The sequence below is a fragment of the Prionailurus bengalensis genome, chromosome C1 (genome assembly GCF_016509475.1).
Source record: "Prionailurus bengalensis isolate Pbe53 chromosome C1, Fcat_Pben_1.1_paternal_pri, whole genome shotgun sequence".
NCBI lineage: Eukaryota > Metazoa > Chordata > Mammalia > Carnivora > Felidae > Prionailurus > Prionailurus bengalensis.
Window position 1 is genome coordinate 83,768,707 of NC_057345.1, and position 24,706 is coordinate 83,793,412.

At 36.2% G+C, this 24,706-nt stretch overlaps 1 protein-coding gene and 1 long non-coding RNA gene across 2 annotated transcripts in view; one reads left to right on the forward strand and one right to left on the reverse strand.

Moving 5' to 3' along the window:
• Positions 1-2,575, reverse strand: part of DPYD (dihydropyrimidine dehydrogenase) — an 862,317-nt gene extending 859,742 nt beyond the window's left edge. Inside the window, 1 exon segment of the mRNA XM_043575643.1 lies at positions 2,399-2,575. Coding sequence (XP_043431578.1) covers positions 2,399-2,437 — 39 coding nt within the window. The 5' untranslated portion in view covers positions 2,438-2,575.
• Positions 2,576-4,478: 1,903 nt separating this feature from the next.
• LOC122480816 overlaps positions 4,479-24,706 on the forward strand; it is a 124,587-nt gene continuing 104,359 nt past the window's right edge. Inside the window, exons 1-2 of the long non-coding RNA XR_006296672.1 lie at positions 4,479-4,569; positions 10,130-10,234. This is a non-coding gene — a long non-coding RNA (uncharacterized LOC122480816). The remainder of the gene's footprint in view (positions 4,570-10,129; positions 10,235-24,706) is intronic.

Sequence of the window (24,706 nt, forward strand, 5' to 3'; positions counted from 1 at the left end):
TTGGGGTTTGGTGACATTCTGATTGTTTTTCATGCTCCCAATCCTTCAAACCCTGATGTGATACTTAATTAAGGCTAGACATTATGGAGTGAACACACAAGGCAACTTTACCTCAGTAACTTTTTTTCTTCAGAAATAGAGACATTTCTTGGCTGCCTCACTGAAACTTGAGATTCTGTAGGTAGCTTATGGGGAAAGTTAAATCACTATTATAGTGGGTTGTCACCATCACCTTCTGTTCTTTTCACATTTATCAAGTGAACCTGTATTTTGTTCCATACTGATTTTTTTTTTAAGATTACTCCATGTACTTGAGACTAAAGCAATGGTCACAGTCAGATCAGTCTCTAGACAATGGTCTTAAGGAATTCATTCAAGGAAAGGAAACCCAATGTACGCATTCAAATTTGATAGAAAACTGAGCTTTCATAATTCATTCTGATTCTTCAAACAAAAATGAACTTTGGTGAATCAACAGGATCAACTGAGACATCTATGCTTAAATGTGTTCCTTTAGGCTTAATGTATTTTTCTTCACTGCATTATATTTTAATGATTAATTTCATGCTCTGTGGTGGTACTATAACTCATGAATCACAGGTTATTACTTTGAGAGAAAAGGAAGATACTATGTATAATGAAAGTGGTTACTGATTAAAATGTGCTGCATATATGAACTACATAAAACCTGAAAAGGCTTGAATACCACTGTTCTAAATTGTAAGTAATATCAGGCAGATTAACCCCACAGACTAAGGTTAGACTGAGGTGAGTGTAAGGGCGTGGACTTCTCAAACGGGTCTTAGTTCAAACAACATATGAGACTAAGCTAGTAATTTAATGTTTCACTGGCATCTTTTCCTTAGTGTTCTGTGGTTAAGAACTGATTTCCAAGACAATTGCAAGAGAAATACAGAGAAAGAAATCAGTTAAGCAAATAACATACCATTCTAAAAGCCAAAGGCCACCTGCCCCCTGACACTCTCCTCTCTAAAATCAGTACTGCCTGAATGCTGTCAAAAGTTTGCTATTTAGCTTAGTTAAAAAAAAATGATTTGGTTAAATCAAAGTAATAAGGACCAAAAAGGGCTTTGACAGTGACATAAATCGAGTATCCTTCACCTTGTGCACACATGAATAAATATTGGGTTAAATATATCTTACTGATCAATAAGAAATAGTAAACTGTCCACAAGAGAAACCACAAGTAAATTAACCAGAGAGGTCACTACAATATAATTTGACTCTTATTACTAAAATGGATTTTTCCCAAACCAATGTATGGAGTTGGCAGAAAACATTACTACCATCTCCCAACAGAACACAAAGTTACTTCAATGACAGAGGAAAAATGTGGCATCAGCAGCTATTCTGCAAACAGGTGGTTTTAAACTTTTATTTAAGCCACTGAAAAGGACTGAGGAAAGAAAAATTTGTCATTTATAAAAGAAAAAAAGAGAGAGAGAGAAAACATACACGTACACACATATACACACATTTTATCGGACAGGGAGACTCAAATAAAGAAAAGCCTTAAACAAAACACAACAAAATACTAAAAAGCAGTTTATCTTAGCTCACAAACGCTGAATTGGGTATGTCTAAAAATCACTGTTTAAAATTAAATCCTTCTCATGTCAAACACAAAGGTCTTAGGAAGAATTTAAAGGAAACGGTCATGTCATTTCAGGTAGGACCTATTCACAGGAAGAAAGATGAAATTGTTACAGAAACAGAGTGGAAGAGAGAATCAAAAACTCTTGAGAGGAGAGAAAAATACAGCTTGTTTATGTTTCTCTGATAGCACTGCATTTTTCGTGTTCTCAATAGTTTGTTCCATTCCTCCCTATGTTAAATAATTTCATAAGCATTGAAGCATTACTATGGCTAGCAAGGACTGCTAGAATAGCTGACACACAGATCTCCTTTATTTCTATAGCTCACCTTTGCATATATTTAGGATTCAGCAATTGGAGGTGGGGGCAGCAAACAGGTGCCCTGAAATGCACAGGGGTGGAGAAAGGGGAAAGTGCCTGGGTAGACTGGGTGGGAAATGGGAGCTCCTATCCTCCAGAGTCCACCTCACTGGAACTCTTGTGCTTCTTAGTCACACCATTCAGGGCAAAACAAGACAGGCTTCCTTAATCCCCTCCGAAGTAAACAGCCAGGTCCCAACCCAAAAGACACCCCCTCCAGTCGCGGGACCCTTCCACTTCTGTCCCCCGCTGCCCGTGCCCATGTTCTGGCTCCCTGCTCCTCCACCTCCCCCGCAGGCCTCCCACGGAGGCAAAGTTTCCCCGGTCTCCCACTCTTTCCCGAGCGACTGCCGCGGCCTCCCCAGCACCCACCGGCTGGGCCCCCACCTCCCGCCCTTGGCGACCCGGCGCGCAGTCGGTACCTCGATGTCCGCCGAGTCCTTGCTAAGCACCAGGGCCATGGCAGTGTTTACAGCCTGAAGTCTCCTAGTGACAGACCCTCCTAGCGTCCTCAAGCTCCAGTCAGAAAGCGAAGTGACGGGAAGCCGGAGCTACCGAGTAAATAGGAAGCGGAGGGTCCGCGGCGAGGGGGCGGGGCTGGCGCTGGGAGGCCACGCCCCTGGGGCGGGGCTGCGGGCTCGGCCTCGCGGCTCCAGGCACCCCGCACTGCCCGTGGAACCACGGGGAAAGCAGCCCGGCCCATCCCCCACGCTGGCGGCTTGTTTTCCTTCCACAGGCGGAAGGAAGGGAGGGAGAGAGCACTCGCACCCGGGACTGACCTTTGCTCTGTAAACTGTTAAAGCCTGAGCTTGGTAGGCTGGGGCCAGATGTTAGAGACCCACAGGATTAAAGGTAAACGCAATTGGCGCTCTAAATAACAAATTCCTCCTTTTCTTTTGCTTCCTCACGAATCCCGCAAGGTGCAGAAACCTTAGCTTATGGGCAGCTGCATCTTCTGGAACTCCTCAGGGATGAGGTAGTAAACGTTCCTCTATTCATCTATCAGAAGGAGGGGGAGAAGGCAAGGGCGCGGGTCTTCCGACAGTGGACAAAACCCGGGAGTACGAGCGAGCGGAGACAGGGTTATCAGAGGACCCAGGGAGGGAGAGGAGCAAAATTTCTACAGCCAGAAGTGGCAAGTAATAAGTGCTGTAAGTGCTGTAGGTGGTACAAAATCAAGGTTGTATCTTTGCAGGACAATCCATTCTAACGACTCCTTAAATATATGTAGATACATATTTCTAAAATGTGAAGCTCCTTTGAAGACTGCTTTATGTTTTGTTATAGAGCTTGCTGGAGAGACGGGAGTGATTTCCATTGAGAGATGGTCTCAATCCAGAAAACATTCATCTTTGAGTATATCTGTCTCCAGACCTCCCTCTGTTCTCCCGGTTAGATAAATACATCCTCCTCCTCTCTTCTCCCATAACGCTACCCGCTTACTTCTAGTAAGGTTTTTACCATCCTTCTTAATCCTCTTGGCTAGATTGTGAGCACCTTGGATTCAAGTATTTCCTCCATATCGTTATTCTTTCATTAGTTCATTCATCATTTCATTCAACAAATATTTATTGAACAGTTCCAATGTACCCATTGTTAGGTACTCTGGATATAATCCGTCTTCTAGATTATATTTCTAGAGTGAGAAATACCTCACTCTCACGAAGATTATACTCCTAGTAAGCAAGTAGCAAAATAGTAAGAAACAGTGATGTCTGCTTAGAAGATAAGAGAAATGGAAAAGGGTAACTGGGGTGTAAATACTCACTACCTTGAGTGATTTGGGAAGACTTCTTTAAACAAACCATTAGATTACCTTCCAGAGCCTGGAATTTACTAGACAGAGAATGGATACATTTTCTTGAATCAAATTGTACTGCTAAGAAAAACTAGAAAGTTACATAGAAACCGTAAAATCATGTTTTCTCAAACATTTTATTCATCCCCAAGCTCTCAAACTTCGACCTCCTAAAGGATCTTGGAATGTGTCTTCATTTCTCCACCTTCACTCCATCCACCAAGGTCCAGTGGTATTCCACTCTTCTACTCATACCTTACCCCTCTCCACTCTAGACTGAGTTTTTAAAAGTATTAATTGACTCATCACACACACGCACACACAAACAGAATGAATAAATCCTTCAGTGGTTTGCATTGCACTCAGTAAATACAAACTTCCTAGTGACATCTTAATAACCCGCCCTGCCCTTCTCCAACCTCACCTATAGCCATTTTTGCCATGACTCTTTATGTACCATTCACGAAGTAATCTTCCCTTCTTCCAACCATTTCTCCTCCCTTTACACACGTCCTCCGCTTGGGGGACTCTTCCCATTCTAAGCATCCTTTAGGTCTCAGAGAGGGCTTCCCTGAACTATCCCAATGAACAAGATTAGACCCACCCAGTCTCTTTTATGACATCCTACTTTTTTGTCATAGCCTGATCAAATTTTATTTGCATATTTATTTAAGTGTGACTTGTTTAATATCTGTCTTCCATTTAGAATGTAAGCTTCAGGAAAAGAAACCTTGTTGTCTAGTGGATAGTCAGCTCCTAGACCAGGACCGAAGCATAAGAGACCAAGAATAATTGGTGAGTGAATGAACATAGTAGATCCTGAAGTTGGTTTATGCATTAAACAGTTCATTTCAGAAACTTCAGTTTCACTTTACCATGTATTCTTCTCAATCTCCCACTTAGTCCTGAGAAGTAAATCACAATATATGTCAATGAATTTCTACTTAAAATGTGTCAAACTACTTTGCTTTTCATGAAATAATGTTCCAAAGTCAGATGTTCCTGAATCTTCCTACAACCATACCTTAGCTACCTCCAAAGTCATCTGTGTCCTCCTGGGGATATCATATAATGTACATAAATTATAATATATGAATAATATATATATATTATGTATAATGATACTATTACAATGTATGTAATATTTATATGTGTCTGTACATACAGACACATATGTTTAGGAAAGAAAAAAGGTAAATGCATGCATACATAGGTAACATATTTATAATATGAATGAGATATATATATATATATGCATATATATAATTATACCATATATAATCCCTTCTCCAATTTAACCTGAGAGCTTCAATAGTCAGTTTCTAACCACCAGAGACAGACACTTATATGCTTTTTTAGATTGCACTCTACTGCAAGTCTTATCAGTTAGCAATCCATATTTTAGTTGTTTTATGGGTATAAGTATCCAAGTTATCATTACGAGTTAGACACTTTATTTCCATATTTGCTTTTTGTAATTATTATTCTCTTAACCCACCATAGGATAAGTTCAAAATAGCTGTCTTCCCAAGAGTGAGAGCTTCTTCAGTGACACTCAGTAATCAAATACAAAATTCAAAATTCAAATGCTTTTTTATCACCCCCCAACCTCCCCAAACAGATGTACCCTGTTCTAAGATATTTAATTAAAGCATTTAATAATATTGCTCACATGCCACACCTATATTCTGTGATCAGTGATTGATCTAATAATATTTTAAATCCATTGAAATTCCACATTAAACACAGTTGTACCTGTAAATAATCCAAGCTGTTTAAAGCTTACTGCAAATGCATTCACACCACACTTTTTAAAAGTTGTAAATTATGATGGCATTTGTCAAGCTGTCCCTCCATCTGGAAGCACAGTCAAATATCAGGTGTTCTACATTAATTTTTTTGTAGGCTTTGGAGAAATAGCTCATCTAATAGTGTACAAATTCACCAAAATGCATTTCAGCCTAATAGTTTACATTACATGAATGAATATTATGATGATTATTATTACTATAATCAGAAGGAAAACTTATGAGTCATCTTTCATTGCTGAAAAGTTATACAGTACCACAAATTTAGAAACACAATAAAAATGCAGATTTCCATATGCTTTCTTTTTCCCCTTGTAGTCTAGCATTAAGCTTTTTTTTTCCAGACATTCCTTGGAAGATGCTTTTCTCCCAAAAAGTGAGACTTTAATCATGAGACTTATTTTACCCCATCTGACTTTCTAAGGCCAGTTTAACTCCTATGCAAACTGACCAAGAGGATAATGCATAAAATCAGTTGGGTCCAAAAACCTCTAGTATTCCTACTCAAAAAGACCCTACTGTATGTAATAGCTCATATTATATGTAATAAAGCTGGTATAATTTATTCAACTACATATACTATGTGTCCTTTATAAGCACACACTCACATACACATGGATGCTACATATATATTATATATGTGCGTATATATAATGCCATAAAAAAGCACAGGTAGCACCGAAACTACTAATCCCTCTCAGAAGTTTATTCAATAGTTATTTATTGAGTGCTATTGCTTCAAGCACCGTGATAGGCATTTAGTGATACCTCAGCACATATTAAAGACATTGCCCTTATTATCACAAACCTTAAGCCACTAGCTTAAAACACACACTGTCATGTACTGAGTAAGTGGTTTAAACATGAATGGAGTTATGAGAGTTAAATGTCAAGATGTATTTGATTTTGTAAATTGTAAAATGCCATGTAATGTTAGTTAAATATTAAAAATGTAAAGATATGCCCTCTGGTGCTCATATTCTACAAAAAAGTTATTGGTCTGTGATTGACCATGAATGATTTTGGGTGAAATGCAGTGTGAATAGGAGGTTGATAGCATTATCTGACTTAAAGTGGGGGAAAATATATCCTCTAGAATGAATAATTACCTCATTACCTCGAAGCCTTTTCTTTGGACTTGTTTTTCTCTCATCAAAAGTCACCGTAATTCTAGCAACTGTCATTTAAAGTTTTCAATTTGTTTTCTTGCTGGAATTGTATTATTTCATAGTTTCAAGTATATTTGTATTGGGGATTGAGACAGAACCTTGCTTTAAATTACTCACTATTGTTCCTTTTGGTCATCTGTAGTGGATACCAGTGATGTGCCTCACAGATCTCATCCTTCCTCCCAATCCACTCAGGACTCAGATACTAATTCCCACAGCTGCTAGGAGTGTTGGTGGCCGACAGATCTCTGCTGGGTCCCTCTTTGGAAATTGTCCCTGACTAAAGAGCCATTCACCTGCAGATTATGCCTCTGCACAGGGTAGTAGATATCCAATGAGGACTGATGTGGGTCCATAAAGGCCTGGCACTTGCTTCTATTCAAGACATCTTTGAGGGCCATCCTAACTTTAGAGATCCCTTGAGGGATCCTCTGAGACATCTGTTGGGATTGCAATAGAGTTCAATTTCTCCTTCTGTCCACCTTGCTTCATCTCCTACCCCCCAAAGTCTTCATCCAGATAGTGCTTCCTAATAAACTTCCTGCATGTACATTGCTATCTCAGAGTCCACCACTGAGAGGACTAAGCTGTATTTTCACCACTGTAAGTTACTTAACAGATAGAATATGTTGCATGTAAAATGTACTTAATTATCCACATGTCTGAACATAAAAAAATGACTCATATAATAAAGTCTTATTTATTTCAGTGTGCTGAAATATTTCTGTATTTGTTCATACATTTATTCATATCACAAATAACTGTGTTCCCATATGCACTAGTTATAACAACAACAACAACAACAACAACAACAACAAAACATCAGAGATACCATGGTAAGCTAATTAGAAGTGAGCTGTTTGCTCAGGCAGCTTTCAGATGATTTAGGGAGGTGAACATTTGTCAAGTAATCATACAATAATATAATATCTACTGTCAGTAACAATATCAAGGAAAAATAGATGACTGTTCTAGAAGACAGACCTGGGAAATCAGTGAAGGACTTCTTGAGGAAATGCCCTTGCTGCTAAGATCTAAGAGACAAAGTTAAGAAGGCAAAAAGGAAGAGATCAAAAGAATTCCAGGCAAGAAAGTAACCTGTGCAAAGGCTTCTAGGCCAGAGGTGTCCTGATAGAAGGGAAAAGAAGCTCTGATAGGTGGAGCTGAGGCAGTGAATACTTGCTGTGCTTGACCCAAAATGTTGCCATACAGTGTTTAAGCCTTAGTTTAGGATTTTGGATTTTATCCTATAAGTATTGGGAAGCCATGGAAGTTTTTTTTTTTTTTTAAAGCAGAGGAATGACATGATCAAATATGTATTTTTGAAGTATCACTCTGATTGCAGTGTATGTGTAATGCATATTCATATATTCACTTGGGTGAATGTTTTAAAATCCACCAAGGCAAGCGATTTCTGGGGATGGGCTCCATTATTTCCTCCACATGCTAGCCAGGGTAGTAATCATTCTTGTCATTGGAAACCAAAATAGTGAATTTTCTACTATAGATCAATGACATTGTTATTTAATATTTTGTTACATTTATGAAGCAGAGCCCTCTGTTTTTAATCAATCTGGAAAGAAAAACCTGCACCCCAAAAAGACTTCTTTCTTGATCAGTGTCGTGTCTCTATTTCTGTTTTCCAACATAAAACTATAATGATACATTTTTAATCATCTGAATAATAAATGACATGCTGTTCTTGTAGTTTGTTTTCATGATCACCACCTTCCCTAGACTGTAAGGTCCTTGGGGATTTTGAGTGTGCCTTATCCTTTTATGCTCCATGCCTAACACAGTACCTAGTAATAGTAGGTACATAAATATGTAGGAAGCAAGTATTTATTATTATTCTAACTATGACAGAGGGTATAGAAAGACTAAAAGCAAAAAAATTTTTTTAATAAAGAGGCCTTAATGGGCAATTCCTTTCCCCTTCAGAGTACAAGTGGTTTAAATAAATAAATAAATAAATAAATAAATAAATAAGTAAAATTTTATCAACCAAAGTAGTAGTCAAAGAAATGCCAATTAAGTGAGATATGCTTTTTCACCTATTAGACTGGCAAAAATATTTTAAGGAGTGATTAAGGTGTAATAAAATTAACAGATTCATAATATTCAAAATGAGTAAACACTTGGTACAGTATATAGGTAGAGCAGTTCAGCAATATATAGCCAAACTTTAAATGTGTGCATTTTCTTTGACCTAAGAACTTCATTTCTGATATTGTCATCTTAAGAGAACAACTATGCTATATGCAAAAGTAACCTAAGATATGGCTCATTCCAAAGTTCTTTGTGAAAAAATAAAAAGGTACTAACATAAATTTCCTACAAAAGGTGACAGATTAACAACTGTAATGAATCGATACAATTCAGTTTCATTCAATTTTATGCAGTGTTTAGAAATAAGGTAGTAGAATATTAACATCAAAGATACTGACAATCTACCCAACAGCATATGAGATTACAGGGTTTAAAAATACATGGATGAGTAACAAACACGTATTAGTTAATTGTAAAGAAAAGTAAAAGTTATTTTTAAATTTTTTTTTTCAACGTTTATTTATTTTTGGGACAGAGAGAGACAGAGCATGAACAGGGGAGGGGCAGAGAGAGAGGGAGACACAGAATCAGAAACAGGCTCCAGGCTCTGAGCCATCAGCCCAGAGCCCGAGGCGGGGCTCGAACTCACGGGCCGCGAGATCATGACCTGGCTGAAGTCGGACACTTAACCGACTGCGCCACCCAGGCGCCCCAAGAAAAGTAAAAGTTATTTTTAAAACTCCTTGTATTATGAGCAAATACAGAAGCACATTTACCTTTTATAAATTTAAATGTGTATATATGCATGTAAGACCCTTATTATTCATGCTATGGTATTTGGCACATGTTAGGCACTCTATAATTTATATATGAAGTATTTTATATGAAAAACTGAACCCAAAATTATCTATAATGTTCTATAATCCATTATATGAAAATAATTATTAATATCATCACATTCCTGGTTGAAAAGTTTTAAGCATTATGGGACCTGGCAAATAGAATTATGAATACCATCATAGTCCTGGGTAAAATTTTTTAAGATATAGAAGCTGGCAAATAGTGAGAACTACTTAAGCATTATCTAACTAGACAAAGTAATCTGAGTGTTTGAATAATGTCCTATCACAAAATAGTCATTTCCATGATTTATTTAATTTCCAAAACAATAACTCTGTCAGTCTTTTGCCCCAAACCCATTATATGGCTTGCCATTTCACTCAGTAGAAAAAAATTCCATATAGTGGCCTGTAAGATATCAATAATATAGCTGCTTATTTTCTCTTTCTAATTCCGCTACTTTTGTTTACTCTAACTCCATCCACACAGGCTTTTCTGCTTCTTGCTTCCTCTGCCTCCAGTGACATTCTACTAGATATTTTGATGGCTACCTTGTCATCAGCTTCGAGGATTTACATAAAATTCGCCTTTTTGGTAAGTTCTTCTATGACCACCACTTTTAAAATTGGAGCTTGCATTTCTTACATTCACTATCCCCACATTCCTGATTTATTTTTCTTCATAGTACTTCATATAAACTGACATTCTATTTGTTTTAATAATGTGATTATTCACTGTCTACATTTTCCTACCTAAATGTAAATTTTGTAGGGTTTTTTTATTCACTGCTGTATCCCCACTCTGGACCAATGCCTAGCACACTGTATATGCTCAACAAATATTTGGATGAATGCTACTAGGTTATAATACCTTAGCATTTTTTATACTTCTTTACAAGCATTTAATATTGAACATTATGCATCTGTGTGTCTGTCTCCCCACTAAAAGGAATTGTTCAAGTGCAAGGACTATATCTTATTGATCTTTGAACCCTTCAGTTTATATAATATCTGGAAATAAGTAAGTGTGCTCTAATATATGTTGATCGAGCAAACAAATGAACTAAAACTCAGCCGTCTGTGTACTTTTCAAGTAGCACTTGCTTCAGTGCATCTTCTGATGTTTAAAAATTGAAATTTATTATGTATGCCAATCAGAGAAACTCTAAGCTAGAGGCTTACTCTGAAACATATTTTCTCTTCTCATTCTTGTCTTAGCAACTCACTTGGCAGTGTTTGGTAAGTATAATTACCCATGTAAAATACTTAGAATATTTTCAATAAATTTGAAAATATTTTACATTTCCTTATTTCATGTCTTAAACATATGCAAAGAGTTTCATTAAATTTTAATTTTTTCAAGTATTCTGAGCATTATCTTCTCCATCTATTGAAAATGTTCTTTGTCTTTTTTTTAATATTTGCATTCAATTTGCAGAGTGCAAGGGAATGATTGGTAGTTTGTATCTTAGGCAAAATAACCAATCATAAAATATTTTAACATTCTTTTAGAAACTAATATATACATGTTTATGCCATTGGATGTTATATGTGTGTCTACGTGTATGTATATACATATACATGTTCATATGCATATACATATACATACACATACATATACAACATATACGTATACATCCACCCAGTATACTTTTCAGTCTATTACTCTGTTTATTGTCATCATTGAACTCATAAATTTCAACAGTCTTCTTTTAGGCTTCAATTGAAAGAACTCCCACTCTTTTTTTTTTTTTCTTCTTCTTTTCCTTTTTTTGGAAGGTGGGGTAGGGTGGAGGGGTGGGGATGCTGATTAGTATGACTCTTCCAAGTAGCGCAAATACATTTCACAATGTGATCTTTGATAAATGTCCAAATGGATTTTAAAACTAAATTGAACTGCTTTTTATTGAGCCCATAATTTATTCCAGCCATCTGTGTCACACACACAAAAGTTTGTTTCTTAAGGGCTTTCTGATATTTTTTGTCCCCCTCAGCAACACCATTAGGATATAACAACATTAACATATTTCAGGATTGACTTTGGCCCCCTAAAGAATATAATACCTCTTTCAGTCAATAAACATTTTCAACACAACTATTTGCAATTTGGAGATTAAAAAATATGGAACCAAAATCATTCTTTTGGCATCATACTTTCTATTTAAAGGCCACCAAATGTTTCTTTCTGAGAGATTGTATTGAGCGGTTAGGATCTTGGCATCCACTATTGTTTTAGGGAAAGATTTTCCTGGCCCACACTTGTTGTTGCTGGATAATGAATGACTAGAGTATATGGACAGAGCCACCTTCCCATCTGTACTAGCCTTAACTACCATTGATTGCTGTGTTGAGTCCTCTGTTGAACCATGCATGCTTAATCATTAATTTTACTTAGAGCTAATAAAAATACCTCTCTTCGTTGATCATCTATTGTGTACCTAGGACATCACAAATATTTCTGATTTAATCATCACAATAATCTGAATTTAAACATAGAGAAATTCATTCTTATATATTTTATTGGAATTTCTGATGACTAATTTTTTGTAGGAATTACTAAAACAATACTAGAAATTTGTGGATTTAGTTTGTTTTAACTGCATTGTAATTTATAAAGTGCATTTTTAGTTTTCTTCATAGAGAATGATACTTTTAAAGTTCCTACTTTGCTAAACAGTGCATTAGACTTGATGTTAATTACCACAGTGTAAGAAAGATAGGCTTAGTAAGATTAACCATATTTTCACAAGATTTGTAGGTAACTGAGCCTGCCCAGGACTCTTTCACTCAATATACCTTCTATGTTGTTATTCGGCCTTAAATATAGTAGTAGCCTGTGATCCCCCACAGAATCTGTCTAGCTATCTAGCTAGCTAGCTAGCTATCTTCTATTCTATCTATTCTATTCTATCCTATTCTATTCTATTCTGTCTGTGACCTATAATAATCCTGATGTATGGGAAATCATATTATTTCTATCATGGCTTTTCTGTGCTATAATATGAAACATTTCATATATATGACTACATATAAGAAACAGATATGACTGTATCAACTATATCCTAAGTAAATACATCTATTTGTGGTTGGTACATACAGTAAATCCATGCCTAGGTGATGAGCTCTATTAGAAACTTTCATGCTAATATAATGTGTTAAATACTGTGTCATCTTTCTCCCATCATTTTAACTTAGCTAAATTGCTAAACATATAACATGAATTTCTAAAAAGCTCATATCATGCATTGATGCAAGAAGTAAATTCTACTTGAAAATAGATTGTTCTGAGAATAAGAAAAGTGTGGCTAAAGTGATAAAAATAGAGATAGATGAAAGAATTTGAGATCATTTAATGTAGAGAAGATAAAGCTAGTTCAGTTTATTTTTTCATATTTATATAAGCTTTTTTTGATAGTAACAGCAAGCAATTGTTTTCTATTTTGACATCAGATCAGGAAATAGGCTTAATAAATTATGAGACAGTTTAATTGGAGATAAGAAAGACAACCTCTATACCAAAGTAATAAAACATTAGCATTGCTACTAAGTAAGATATTAAGCATTTATACCTGGAAATCTGCAAAAAGGACATAAACAACCATGTATCCCTGCCAGAGAAAGGAAAGCTTCTGGATAATAGGATCTCAAGCTGTCTTTCCTAATTTTTTGTTTTATAGATATCACTCTTTCCTTACTTTTCTTCCAGCTTTCTCTGCTACTTATAACAATACATTAAGCAGTAACAATTTCTGGGTTTTATTTTTAAACCCATCTGATTATAAGAATATTAACTGCAGTTTCTCTTTTACCTTCCATTGTCAAGAAGTGAAAACAGGGGCACTTGGCTCAGTTGGTTAAGCATCCAGATTCGGCTCAGGTCATTATCTCAGAGGTTCCTGGGTTCAAGGCTCACATCAGGCTCTGTGCTGATAGCTCAGAGCCTGGAGCCTGCTTTGGATTCTGTGACTTCTCTCTCTCTGTCCCTCCCCTGCTCATGCTCTGTCTCTGTCTGTCTCAAAATTAAATAAAACATTAAAAAAATTTTTTTAAAGAAGTGAAAACAGTGATACATCAGCCAGTTTTTCAGGAAGAATGCACATTCCAAGGTAGACCACATTGTTAAAATCCTATCTAAATAATAATACTCCCTTGTTCAAAGCCTGTCAAGGGGTACCTAGATGACTTGGTTAAGCAGCGACTTCTGCTTGGGTCAAGATCTTGTTTGTGGGTTTGAGCCCTGCATTCAGCCCTGCTTTAGATCCTCTGTCCCCTCTCGTGCTCTCTCCCTCTCTGTTTCTCAAAAATAAAATAAAAATTAAAAAAAAACTATCAAGGCTTCTCATTGAAACTTAAGTAAATTCCACATTCCTTAGAATGGTCTATAAGGCCTGACCTTTCTGAATATCCCTATATCTCTGATTTCATTCCTTCCCTTTCTTTTCTAGTTCATGCCACTTCAGCCACTCTGGTCTTAACCATTTGTCCAATATACCAAATTCTCAGCTCTTTCTATTCTTTGTCCTTGGATTAACACCAACATGATACAGAACAGGTGACCATTCAGCAATGTTGCATCAGGATATTCTACAGATAGGGAATAGAAAGTATAAAGCTGTAAATTCTCTCTTTTTGTCATTTTCTCGTGAACATGCATAGACAAACATACATATCAATGTCATTCTCTTTCTTCTGAATATTTTTCTTTGCTGCATATACAGTGACATTATATCTGTATTTGTATACTTGCTTATTGTCAGCTTCTCCTTCCATATCATGAGTACTGTGATCAAGGACTGTTGACTTTTTTATTCTCTACTGTATTGCCCGTACCTAGAATAGTGTCTGGCACATGATAGACATTTAATAAATCAACCTTTCACTTCACTTTCAATTTGAAAGTAGACATTATTTCTGCAATGGCAAAATCTGATGAAAAAAATATTGTTTATAGTTGCAACTATAGCCAAAGTCAGTGTATTTGTGACTGAATATTATGCTTCCCATCCTTATAGGTTACCATCATGGAAAGAGAACTGTAATCTGGAGGTGAAGTGGGAAGTACAATTTGCAGAAATCATATCATTTATTCTTTCTAAAACGAATCAAGGCTTATTGTCTTGGATAAAAATATAAAAAAACTTATAGGTGAGCCTCCTTTCTTCATATAAGAAAATACTTTATGCTTAAAGAATGTGATTCACTCTCTGATGTGAGAAGAATTTATTCCATTCCCTGTCTGAGAATTTCATTGCCATTTGCATGTTGCCTGGAATACAAATTGTACTTAGTAATCAATCAGTGTTTAATTGCGCTCAAGTAAACCCTTGTAATCAGACTTGCTGTAAAAATGTTAAGGTGTGCAAAAAGCATAAGGTGGCATTTTCCCCTCCTTCTTATTATGGCTGTGTAACTTCCATTAATACTAATAGGAGGCACAGCTGGTCGTCAACAGGAGATTACAGGTTGCTGCTTAAATCGTATTTTATTTTTATACCTTGGCAAGATTTATGTATTGAAATCAGGTGGCCAGATTTTTGCTGTTGTTAAGAAAGCTTTTACTCTGAAAGAATGAGATTGGGGGAGGGAAATTGAGTTTCAAATTTTTTATTTTAGGAATATAAAGACTCGAAATCCAAGCAGCAGCTTGTCCTTATACAGCAAGTCTGTCTTATTCTTTAGCACCAGCTGGAGTCCCATTTCTAATTTGCTGTGAAGAATTAAGTGATTTGAGACCCATACCCTGGAGTATTTGACCTCCAATGTCAACCAGCTAGCTTGCAATTCCCTTGGCTGGAAAGTTTCTCCAGAATTGATTTGAACTAACATCAGTTAAAATACTCTGCAATTTGGTAGTAAATATCACTGCAAATCTGAGTACAACTTTATAGCCATGAAAAGAAACACACTGTAGAATATTAAGGAAAAGAGTTTAGGAAACATGAAAAGCCTTGGTGATCAGAAATGTGACAATAGAACCTTTCACCTCACAATCATTAGTTTGAGTTTTGCACAATTGGGTGGCTTATTGGCTGAAGACAGTTGTTTGTAGCATATGTGAGCTATGTCGGTGCTCTCATACTCATTTCTTTTTGGTCAGATCCATTTGTCATAAAACAGCTATTCCTGTCATTCTCAAATGCCATGGTGTTGACAATCCTGAAGGAGAATAGAAAGACTAATAAGGACAGAGTTAGGGCAGTATCCTCATTACTCCAAATGCAAGTCGAAGTCTCCTTTCATCTCAGTCTTGTTTTTCTTATATTGTTGTCCTCATCTGGATTGTTGTCCATTTTTCTCAACACCAAATCTAGTCTTTCAAATCATTTAACTCATTTATTCTCCCTCTCCATGATACTTCTCTCAATAATCCCTGTGATTAGTACATTTTTCTCATCCCTGACCTTGTTTGGTTTCTAGTGACCTGATAGTAGATAGATTACCAGTGTGAGTAATGCTATTGTAGATGGGAGAAAAAATGTCACTGTCTCCATAACTCTTGTTCAACAACTCTTTTCTTATTCTCTCTCTTCATTTTCTACTTCCATGGAGCCATGTCCTGCTTCTTACTGCAAAATCTCACCTGGCTTCTTACCCTAGAAATACTTCCCCTGACCATCTGTAGTTCTAGTGTCCTTATTTTGCTACTGCCTACCATAATTTGCTGTACTATCTACCCTAAACCATGAAAGGTACAACAAAAGCTTACAACCAGAGAAATTTCCATTCATTTGACATGATAAAGTGGATCAAAAAGGAAGTGACTGAATAGTATGAAACAGAAAGTGAAATCAAAAGGTATAGGAACATTCTGAGAATCCCTGGTTGGAAAATTAAATAATGATTACCTTTCATAGTCTATTTTCCCATATATGTTAATTCTATATGTTTGCTGGGGTACTTAGTACATTTAATACTATTTTTAAAGTATATTAAGAGTTAATTTAGACTTTGTTCAATTCCCCAAACCTTGAACTTGTGTTTTTTTTTTTTCATGAGTAAAACTACATGGTTGGCCTGAGTAATAAAAAGAGCTACCATTTATTGAGAAATTAGTGTACTGCATTAAGTGTATTTATTCACTATCTCATTCAATACTTTATCTGGGGGGCTATTATGTTGCTTGTTTTACAATAGAGAAAATTGGGCCTTCGGGAGTTTAAGTCCCTTGACAAAAGTCACACTGCCAGAATTATCAAGGTTTCAGGCTGAACCTAGATATTTCCAACTCCACAGCCTATTTTTTTTTTAATTAATGTTACATGAAATCTCTTTAAATCCCAGTATACTGTGATTTGGTCATCCTGTTTAAGCACCTAAAGATCCAGCCTTAGATTCTACCACAATATATCAAATTTGCTGTGAGAAATTACTATGCTTATACTTTCAACTCTGTACTTTACTTAACATACATAGTAGAATGAAGAAGGAGAGTTGTGTTTCTGTGCCATTGTATACCAATCCTTGCTCGTTTAAGTCTTTGTCATCAGGTGGAATTTTTAATGTAATAATCCATTAACTGATTATTTCTTTCTTATCTTTAAGAACATACAATACACATTGTAGAAGACTGAATAAATGCTCAACAAATGCTTGTAGCTTCAAATTGACATTTTAATAAAGTTATCAAGTCATGGAAATTCAGAGATTGTGACCCTGAAAACCTTAGCTTTAATATGAAAGAAAAAAAGTTACCCTACCTCCTATTAAATACTTAAGACTACATATAATACATATCTTGTTTTTCTACTAGTTAGGTTTTGAGGGATAGATGATCATTTAAAAAAATTAACGTTTATTCATTTTTGAGAGATGGTAAAAGAGCATGAGTGGGGGAGGGGCAGGGAGAGAGGGAGACACAGAATCTGAAGCAGGCTCCAGACTCTAAGCTGTCAGCACAGAGCCCAACATGGGGCTTGAACCCTCAGACCGCAAGATCATGACCTGAGCCAAAGTTGGACGCTTAACCGACTGAGCCACCCAGGCGCCCCAGGTGATCATTTTTTTTTACCACATTTTTATTTTTTTCTCTAAATGTGTGATAAGAAAAATGAAAACAAAAAAGTAAGAGAGGAAATATAAAGTACTAGTAATTCTGCCGTCAGTGTTTTTATCTATGTCAATTTATACAATTGTTTTACACAACTGGTATTATTTTAATAACCTTAATTTATAATCTGATTTTCTTTTATTTAACACAAAATATGACATTTAGTAGATTCATGTTATTCTAAATGTTGAGTATTCAATGATATATTTGTAAGTATAGGCTAGGCTATGCTGCAATAACAAATTACCACAGAAACTTCAGAGACTTAATACTACAAAGGTTTATGTCTTGCTCATACTACATATCCTATTTGAGTGGGCAGGGACAATCTGCTCTATATAGAATGTAGGTCCTAGATTTCCAGAAGCTCCACTTTCTTTTGATTGCAGAACCTATGACCTCCTCAGTCACTGCAGCACATTATGAAGATGCAGGGAGTTTTTACCTGAGCAATGACCCACTTAAACCAGAAATGACACATGTCGTTTTCACACATAGTCCAATGGCCAGAACAAGTTACAGCACCCTGCCTAATTGCAAGGGTTTCAGAAATGTAAAGAAACACGTGGGATATTTTATATAACTAATCTTTCTCAACTTCTTCCTTTAATATAATTCTTCTGGCTTTATACTTAACAGAGGTTTCTCAAAGTTAGGATTATCAAGAAAGGCATCCTCTTCCCTTTTCTCAAGTGTTGATAAAAATGTGATAGTTACTAACCTTGGACTTCAGACTTAGGTTCACCAGAAATACAACTTTATTTTATAATTTGAACCTAATTTTTCTTTTGAATCCTTAATTAACCAAATGGAGAAGTCAAAATCTCAGCAAATTTAAAGCTACTTCTCCCTTTCTCCCAGAGTTGCTTCTAAATTCTAGGGGGTTAATAAAGTGCCAAAGTCTCAGGAAAGTAGACACCTGGTCTTTGGTCATTTTCATTTTTCTGTGCGATGAATGATGATATGGCCATGATCTTTTCTGCTCACTGGTCCATATATGTAAGTACATTCTGCTTCTCTTTCCTGAAGACAAGGCCTCCAGAGCATCCTGCTCTTTCTTCTATGGGGCATAGAGAACACATTATTCTGCTCTTCTGGCCACAGTGGGAATTTTTCAGGGCTGGGGTGAGGGTGAGGGATTGTAAAACAGGCAGGGATCATGTTCTTTTCTCAGAAACCTACAAGTGACTAATTTTTCATCCTTGATAGGTTGGATGAGGAGTGAAGAACTTGACGGATCACATTTGCTCCCAAATCTTATGATGTAGCATAACCTTGTTCTTGGACCTTAGATTTTGAAATTAAAAAGCTAAAACTCAAACTTTTTACTCATGTTTTATTTACCAACCTTCATCTTAGGCTATAATCACACTGAATGAATACAGGAAAGGCAAAAAAAATGAGGAAAGGAGAAGAAAAATATACTCCAATTTATCAAAATATTATTGGGTAACCTGCTGACCAAGTCCTCATGAGTGGTTTCTTCTGTATAAGGTAGTCATATTCAACACCATGTAACTATGTTATCTAATACTACCTGATTGTCCAGTGTTTATTTGGGATCATGAAGCAAAAATTCTCCTGTAATATGTGATCCAATCATATTCTCAACCTTAGAGTCTTACTTAGAGGTTCTGATGCTCCCAGGAATAAAATTTAACTATGTATTTTTAGATATGGTGGTGGTAGGACAGGGAATTGTTATTTGTTCATTTGTTGTTTGGTTATTGCTTTTGAAGAAACACCTTATCAATTATTGGGGGAAGCTGACTCATTAATTGTGAATGTCATTTCTACGTTCCCTTCACCTGTTTCCTGGAAGCCCTATCATTGTGTTTCTAAAGAGTTATTTTCCAGTCCTCCTGCCCATCAAACAAAAATAGATAAATAGATTATGATGTCATTCTGGTAGAAGGCTTTTTAAATGAATAAGCACTTCTTGAGATATGAATCCATATTTTCTGAGAGAAAGGGGCAGTGATAGTGGAAACCTTATGTTTTGGAGGTGGGATGAGAGTGAGAGTTGGTCCTCAGTTCTGAGTGGGAAATGGGAAGGAGTGGTGGGGAAAAAAGTGAGTGCAGCTTCCATAGGGTGGAGTATATAGACTCTTAGAAGGAGAAGCCTCCATGGGTTCCTAAGAAGACTGAGCACTAATTTCCACTGTTTTAAGGATCTTGGTAAATGCCCCTCACAGCTAAGCCAGGCAAAAGGAAGGTTAACTTACACTGGAGCCACAGCCATCGAAGGGTTTATGCAGTCAGGACAGAAATTCTAAGAAAAATAATAGAGCATACAGTGGAAGATCAGTCTGATGATGGTATGGTACAAGCTTGGCCTTTTCTTTTATATTATAAACTTTTTAATAAACTTTTTATTTTAGAATAGTTTTTGATATACAGAAGTTCCAAAGATAGTTCAGAGAGTTACCATATATCTTACATCCAGTTTCCATTATTTTTTTTAATTTTTTTAATGTTTATTTATTTTTGAGACAGAGACAGAGCATGAACAGGGGAGGGGCAGAGAGAGAGGGAGACACAGAATCTGAAACAGGCTCCAGACTCTGAGCTGTCAGCACAGAGCCCAATGCGGGGCTCAAACCCATGAACTGTGAGATCATGACCTGAGCCAAAGTTGGACGCCCAACTGACTGAGCCACCCAGGCGCCCTATTTCCATTATTATTAGCATCTTATATTAGTATGGTACATATGCCAAATTATTGAAACAATATCGGTCCACCATGATTGACTAAAGGTCCTACTTCATTCATGTTTCCTTAGTTTTTACCTAAGGGTTTTTATTATTGCAGAATTCCATCAAGCATACCATACTACATTTAGCTGGCATATCTCCATAGATTCTTCTTGGCTCTGGTAGTTTCTCAGATTGTCTTTATTTTTGTTGATCTTAACAATTTTGAGGAGCGCTTGCCAGATATTTTGTAGCATGTCCCTTAATTAGGACTTGTCTGATGTTTTTCTCATGATTACGCTGGGTTAAGAGTTTTGGGTAAGTAGACCACAAAGGTAAAGTGCCATTCTCATAGCATCATATCAGAGTATCTGCTATCCACCATGTGACTTATCACTTTTGATATTAAACTTGATCACATGGCTGAGATAGTGTTTGTCAGGTTTCTTCACTATAAAGTTACTCTTTTTTTTCTTTCTCTCTTTCCATACCATGTGTGTTGTTGTTGTTGTTGTTGTTGTTGTTGTTGTTGTTTGCTTATTCTTTTGGAAAGAAATCACTATGAGAAATTCACACTTGCTTGAAAAAGGGAAAGATCAATGGTTGTATGGAGGAGTGAACAGGTAGAGAATTATATAAAAGAAGGTTGGATTTGATCTATACTTTGAAATAAAGAGACAGGATTTGGATAGGAGGAAAGGAACAGAGGATAAGGAGTTATGCTCCCCCTCCTTGAAAGTTGAAAATCTATATAAATTATTTGGAATTTTTCTGCATGGGAACTCTTTTTTTAATTCTCCCCCATGTATTTACTTCTTCAGTCATTTACTTATATTATGGATATAATGGATATTTATTTTGTATTTTGGGTTATAGTCCACTACTACTTTATATATTTTGTTGCTCAAATTGCTCCAGCATTAAAGATTGGGAACTTTTTCAGGATTGCTTTGAAATACCATTTGTGTGTGTGTGTGTGTGTGTGGTGTGTGTGTGTGTGTGTGTGTGTGCGCATGCGTGCGTTGGTCCACTCAGGCTGCTATAACAGAATACCATAGACTGGTTGGCTTAACGAACAGGAATTTATTTCTTGTGTTTCTAGAGACTCGGAAGTCCAAGATCAAAATTCCAGCTCATTCAGTTCTTCAGTGAAGGCTCTCTCCTGGCTTACAGATGACTGCCTTCTCACTATATTTTCATATGGTGGAGAGAGAAAGAGATTAAGAGAATGAGAGATTCAGAGAGAGAGGGAGGGAGCACACACAAGCTTGTAAGATACTAATCTCATCATGGGGCCCCACCATCATCTAAACCTAATTATCTCTTAAAGGCTCCATCTGCAAATATTATCACATTGAGGATTAGGAATTCAATATATGAACTTTGGGGAGACACAAACATTCAGTTAATAACAATGTATGTGTATGTGTTCTAGCACTTTCTCACTTTCTGGCACTACAAGATGTTCCAAACTCTATTCCCTGCACCAATTCTGGAAGCAATCATTTCTCCAAGGATCCCTAGTTCCTTTTATTGGAAAATGCTATTAGAGACCAAGATTTGTATACTAGGTGTACTTATTGCTAGTAGAGTGTCATTATTTCTAGGCCTTCTCAGCAGATAGAACAAGAAAATATATGTGTGCATGCTAACCCTTACATATGTAAATGTCTACAAATATTTTCATATGTATTCATCTGTGACTATATAAAATTAAATATGAGTTCCTACTAATGTTTCTATCTCTAATCCATTACAATATTGATCAATCTAACCTTCTCTTCTTTCTTTTCTGTAACCTCCTATGCCAATAGTAAGAAATCTGGTTCCCACAATCCTTACTTACTTATTCAGTTTCAGTGTACATGTATGGCAGTACCAGAATTGTTACCCCAAAGCTCTATGGGAAGCAATTTTACCAATTATACTACAATGCTTATATACAGTTACTTTTGCCTTTAGTTTTATAGACTACGAATTTCCACTTTTGCTTTGGTCAGCACCTGTCCCCCTACTCCCTTCAGTGAGGTTATTTCATGTATTTGTAATACAATTAGATTCTTTTGTCATAGTTTGCATTGCCTCCTGGAATTTATTAATTTCCTAAATTATTTATTTTTAATTTGTATATATTAAAGTTTGCTATTTATGCTATAAAGTTCTATGGGTTTTAACAATTTCATTATGTAGTGTACCTACTATTAGTATACAGAAGAGTTTAATTGCCCTAAAATATCTCCTGTAGTTTGTCTATTGAAACTTTTCTTCTTCTAGAACCCATAACTGCTGGCATGTTTACCAACTCTATAGTTTTGCCTTTTCCAGAATGTCATATAAATGGAATCATATAGTATGTAGCCTTTTCAGCCTGGCATCTTTCACTTAGTAATATGCATGTAAGATTCATAAATATTTTTATATGGCTTGTAGCTCACTTATTTTTATCACTGAATAGTATTCTGTTACTTAGATATACCACAGTTTGTTTAACCTTTCTCCTACTGAAAGGCATCTTGATTGCTTCCAGCTTTGGTGATTATGAAGCTTGTATAAACATTTATGTGCAATATTTATTTTGGGCTTTATCTTAAAATTTCTATTTAGATATAATTCATACACCGTAAAATTTATCCTTTCATATGTGTGTGTGTGTGTGTGTGTGCATGCATGCGTGTGTGTGTGTGTGTGTGTATTTTTAAGTACATTCACAATGTTGGACAACCATCACCACTAATTCCTGAATAATTTTAGTGTAACCATTGACACCTAGTCCCTATTCTCTCTTACTCCCAACCCTGACAACCACTAATCTACTTTCTGTCTCTATGTCTTTGCCTATCTTGACATTTCATATGAATGTAATCATACATGTTACCTTTTGTCTGACTACTTTAACCTATAATGTTTTCATAATTCATTCATGTTGTAGCATGTATGAATACTAATTCCTCTTTTTGTCTGAATAATATTCCATTATATCACTATAGCACACTTGGTTTATTCCTTCATCTGTTAATGGACACCTGGGTTATTTCCACTTTTTTGTTATTAAGAATAGTTCTGCTATAGGGGCGCCTGGGTGGCGCAGTCGGTTAAGCGTCCGACTTCAGCCAGGTCACGATCTCGCGGTCCGTGAGTTCGAGCCCCGCGTCAGGCTCTGGGCTGATGGAGCCTGTTTCCGATTCTGTGTCTCCCTCTCTCTCTGCCCCTCCCCCGTTCATGCTCTGTCTCTCTCTGTCCCAAAAATAAATAAACGTTGAAAAAAAAAAATTTAAAAAATAAAAAATAAAAAAAAAAAGAATAGTTCTGCTATAAACATTTATGTGCAGTTTTTGTATGAACGAATGTTTTATTCATCTTGAGTATATACCTAGGACCGGAATTTCTGGATCATATGGTAACTCTATGTTTGACTCATTGAAGAGCTGCCAAGCTCTTATTCCAAAACAGTTGTGCCATTTTAAATTCCCACCAGCAATGTGTGAAAGTTTTGATTTCTCCACATCCTCACCAATACTTTAAATGTCCATTTTTTAATTAATATACACACATATTAATGGATATAAAGGGATATCTTATCAGAGTTTTGATTTGCATTTCTTTAGTAACTAATGATATTGAGCATCTTTTCGTGTCCTTCATGTGAAGATTTTTTTATACGAACATAGTTTTCAAGTCAATTTGGTGAATACCTAGGAACACTATTGTTAGATTTGTATTAAGGCTTTGGTCTCTTTATTTTTATTTAATCAAAGAAATGTGATGTGAATTGTAACCGATATTTGTAGAACAACTCCTACTTGTTCCATATTATGACAGCTAGCCATTTGTTAGCCAGAGAAGAGGCAGAAAGCTCATATTGCCCTGTGTAGTTCTTCCTGGAGTGTGGGGAGGAGAGATATCGCCCTCTAGGGGAGTTTGACAAAGTGTTGGGGGTACTTTGGTTGTCACGATAACCAGTGTGTGTATAGGCATGTAGTGGCTGCGGTCCAATCAATATTGTGCAATGTGTGAAAGAGGTTGCACAATTAAGAAATGCCCTGTTTCAAGTGTTACTGAACATCTCAGATGAAAATAATTGCCAGATGTATGAATCAGCAGAAACCAAGTGATAGAAAAAGTAAAGGGTAGAGTTCAAAATTTGCACATGATAAAAGTCAGTTTGGAAAGGAAATATTGGTTAACTGACAACTTTCTGGGGCTGACAGGTGATAAGATCTTCTTTCTAATATTGTCTTGAGCCTTAAATCATCTCTGGTACCTCAATATGATGAGCTCTGGGTTCCTTGAAATTGTCATTTTCCTTATTTATATTTTGTATCTTCA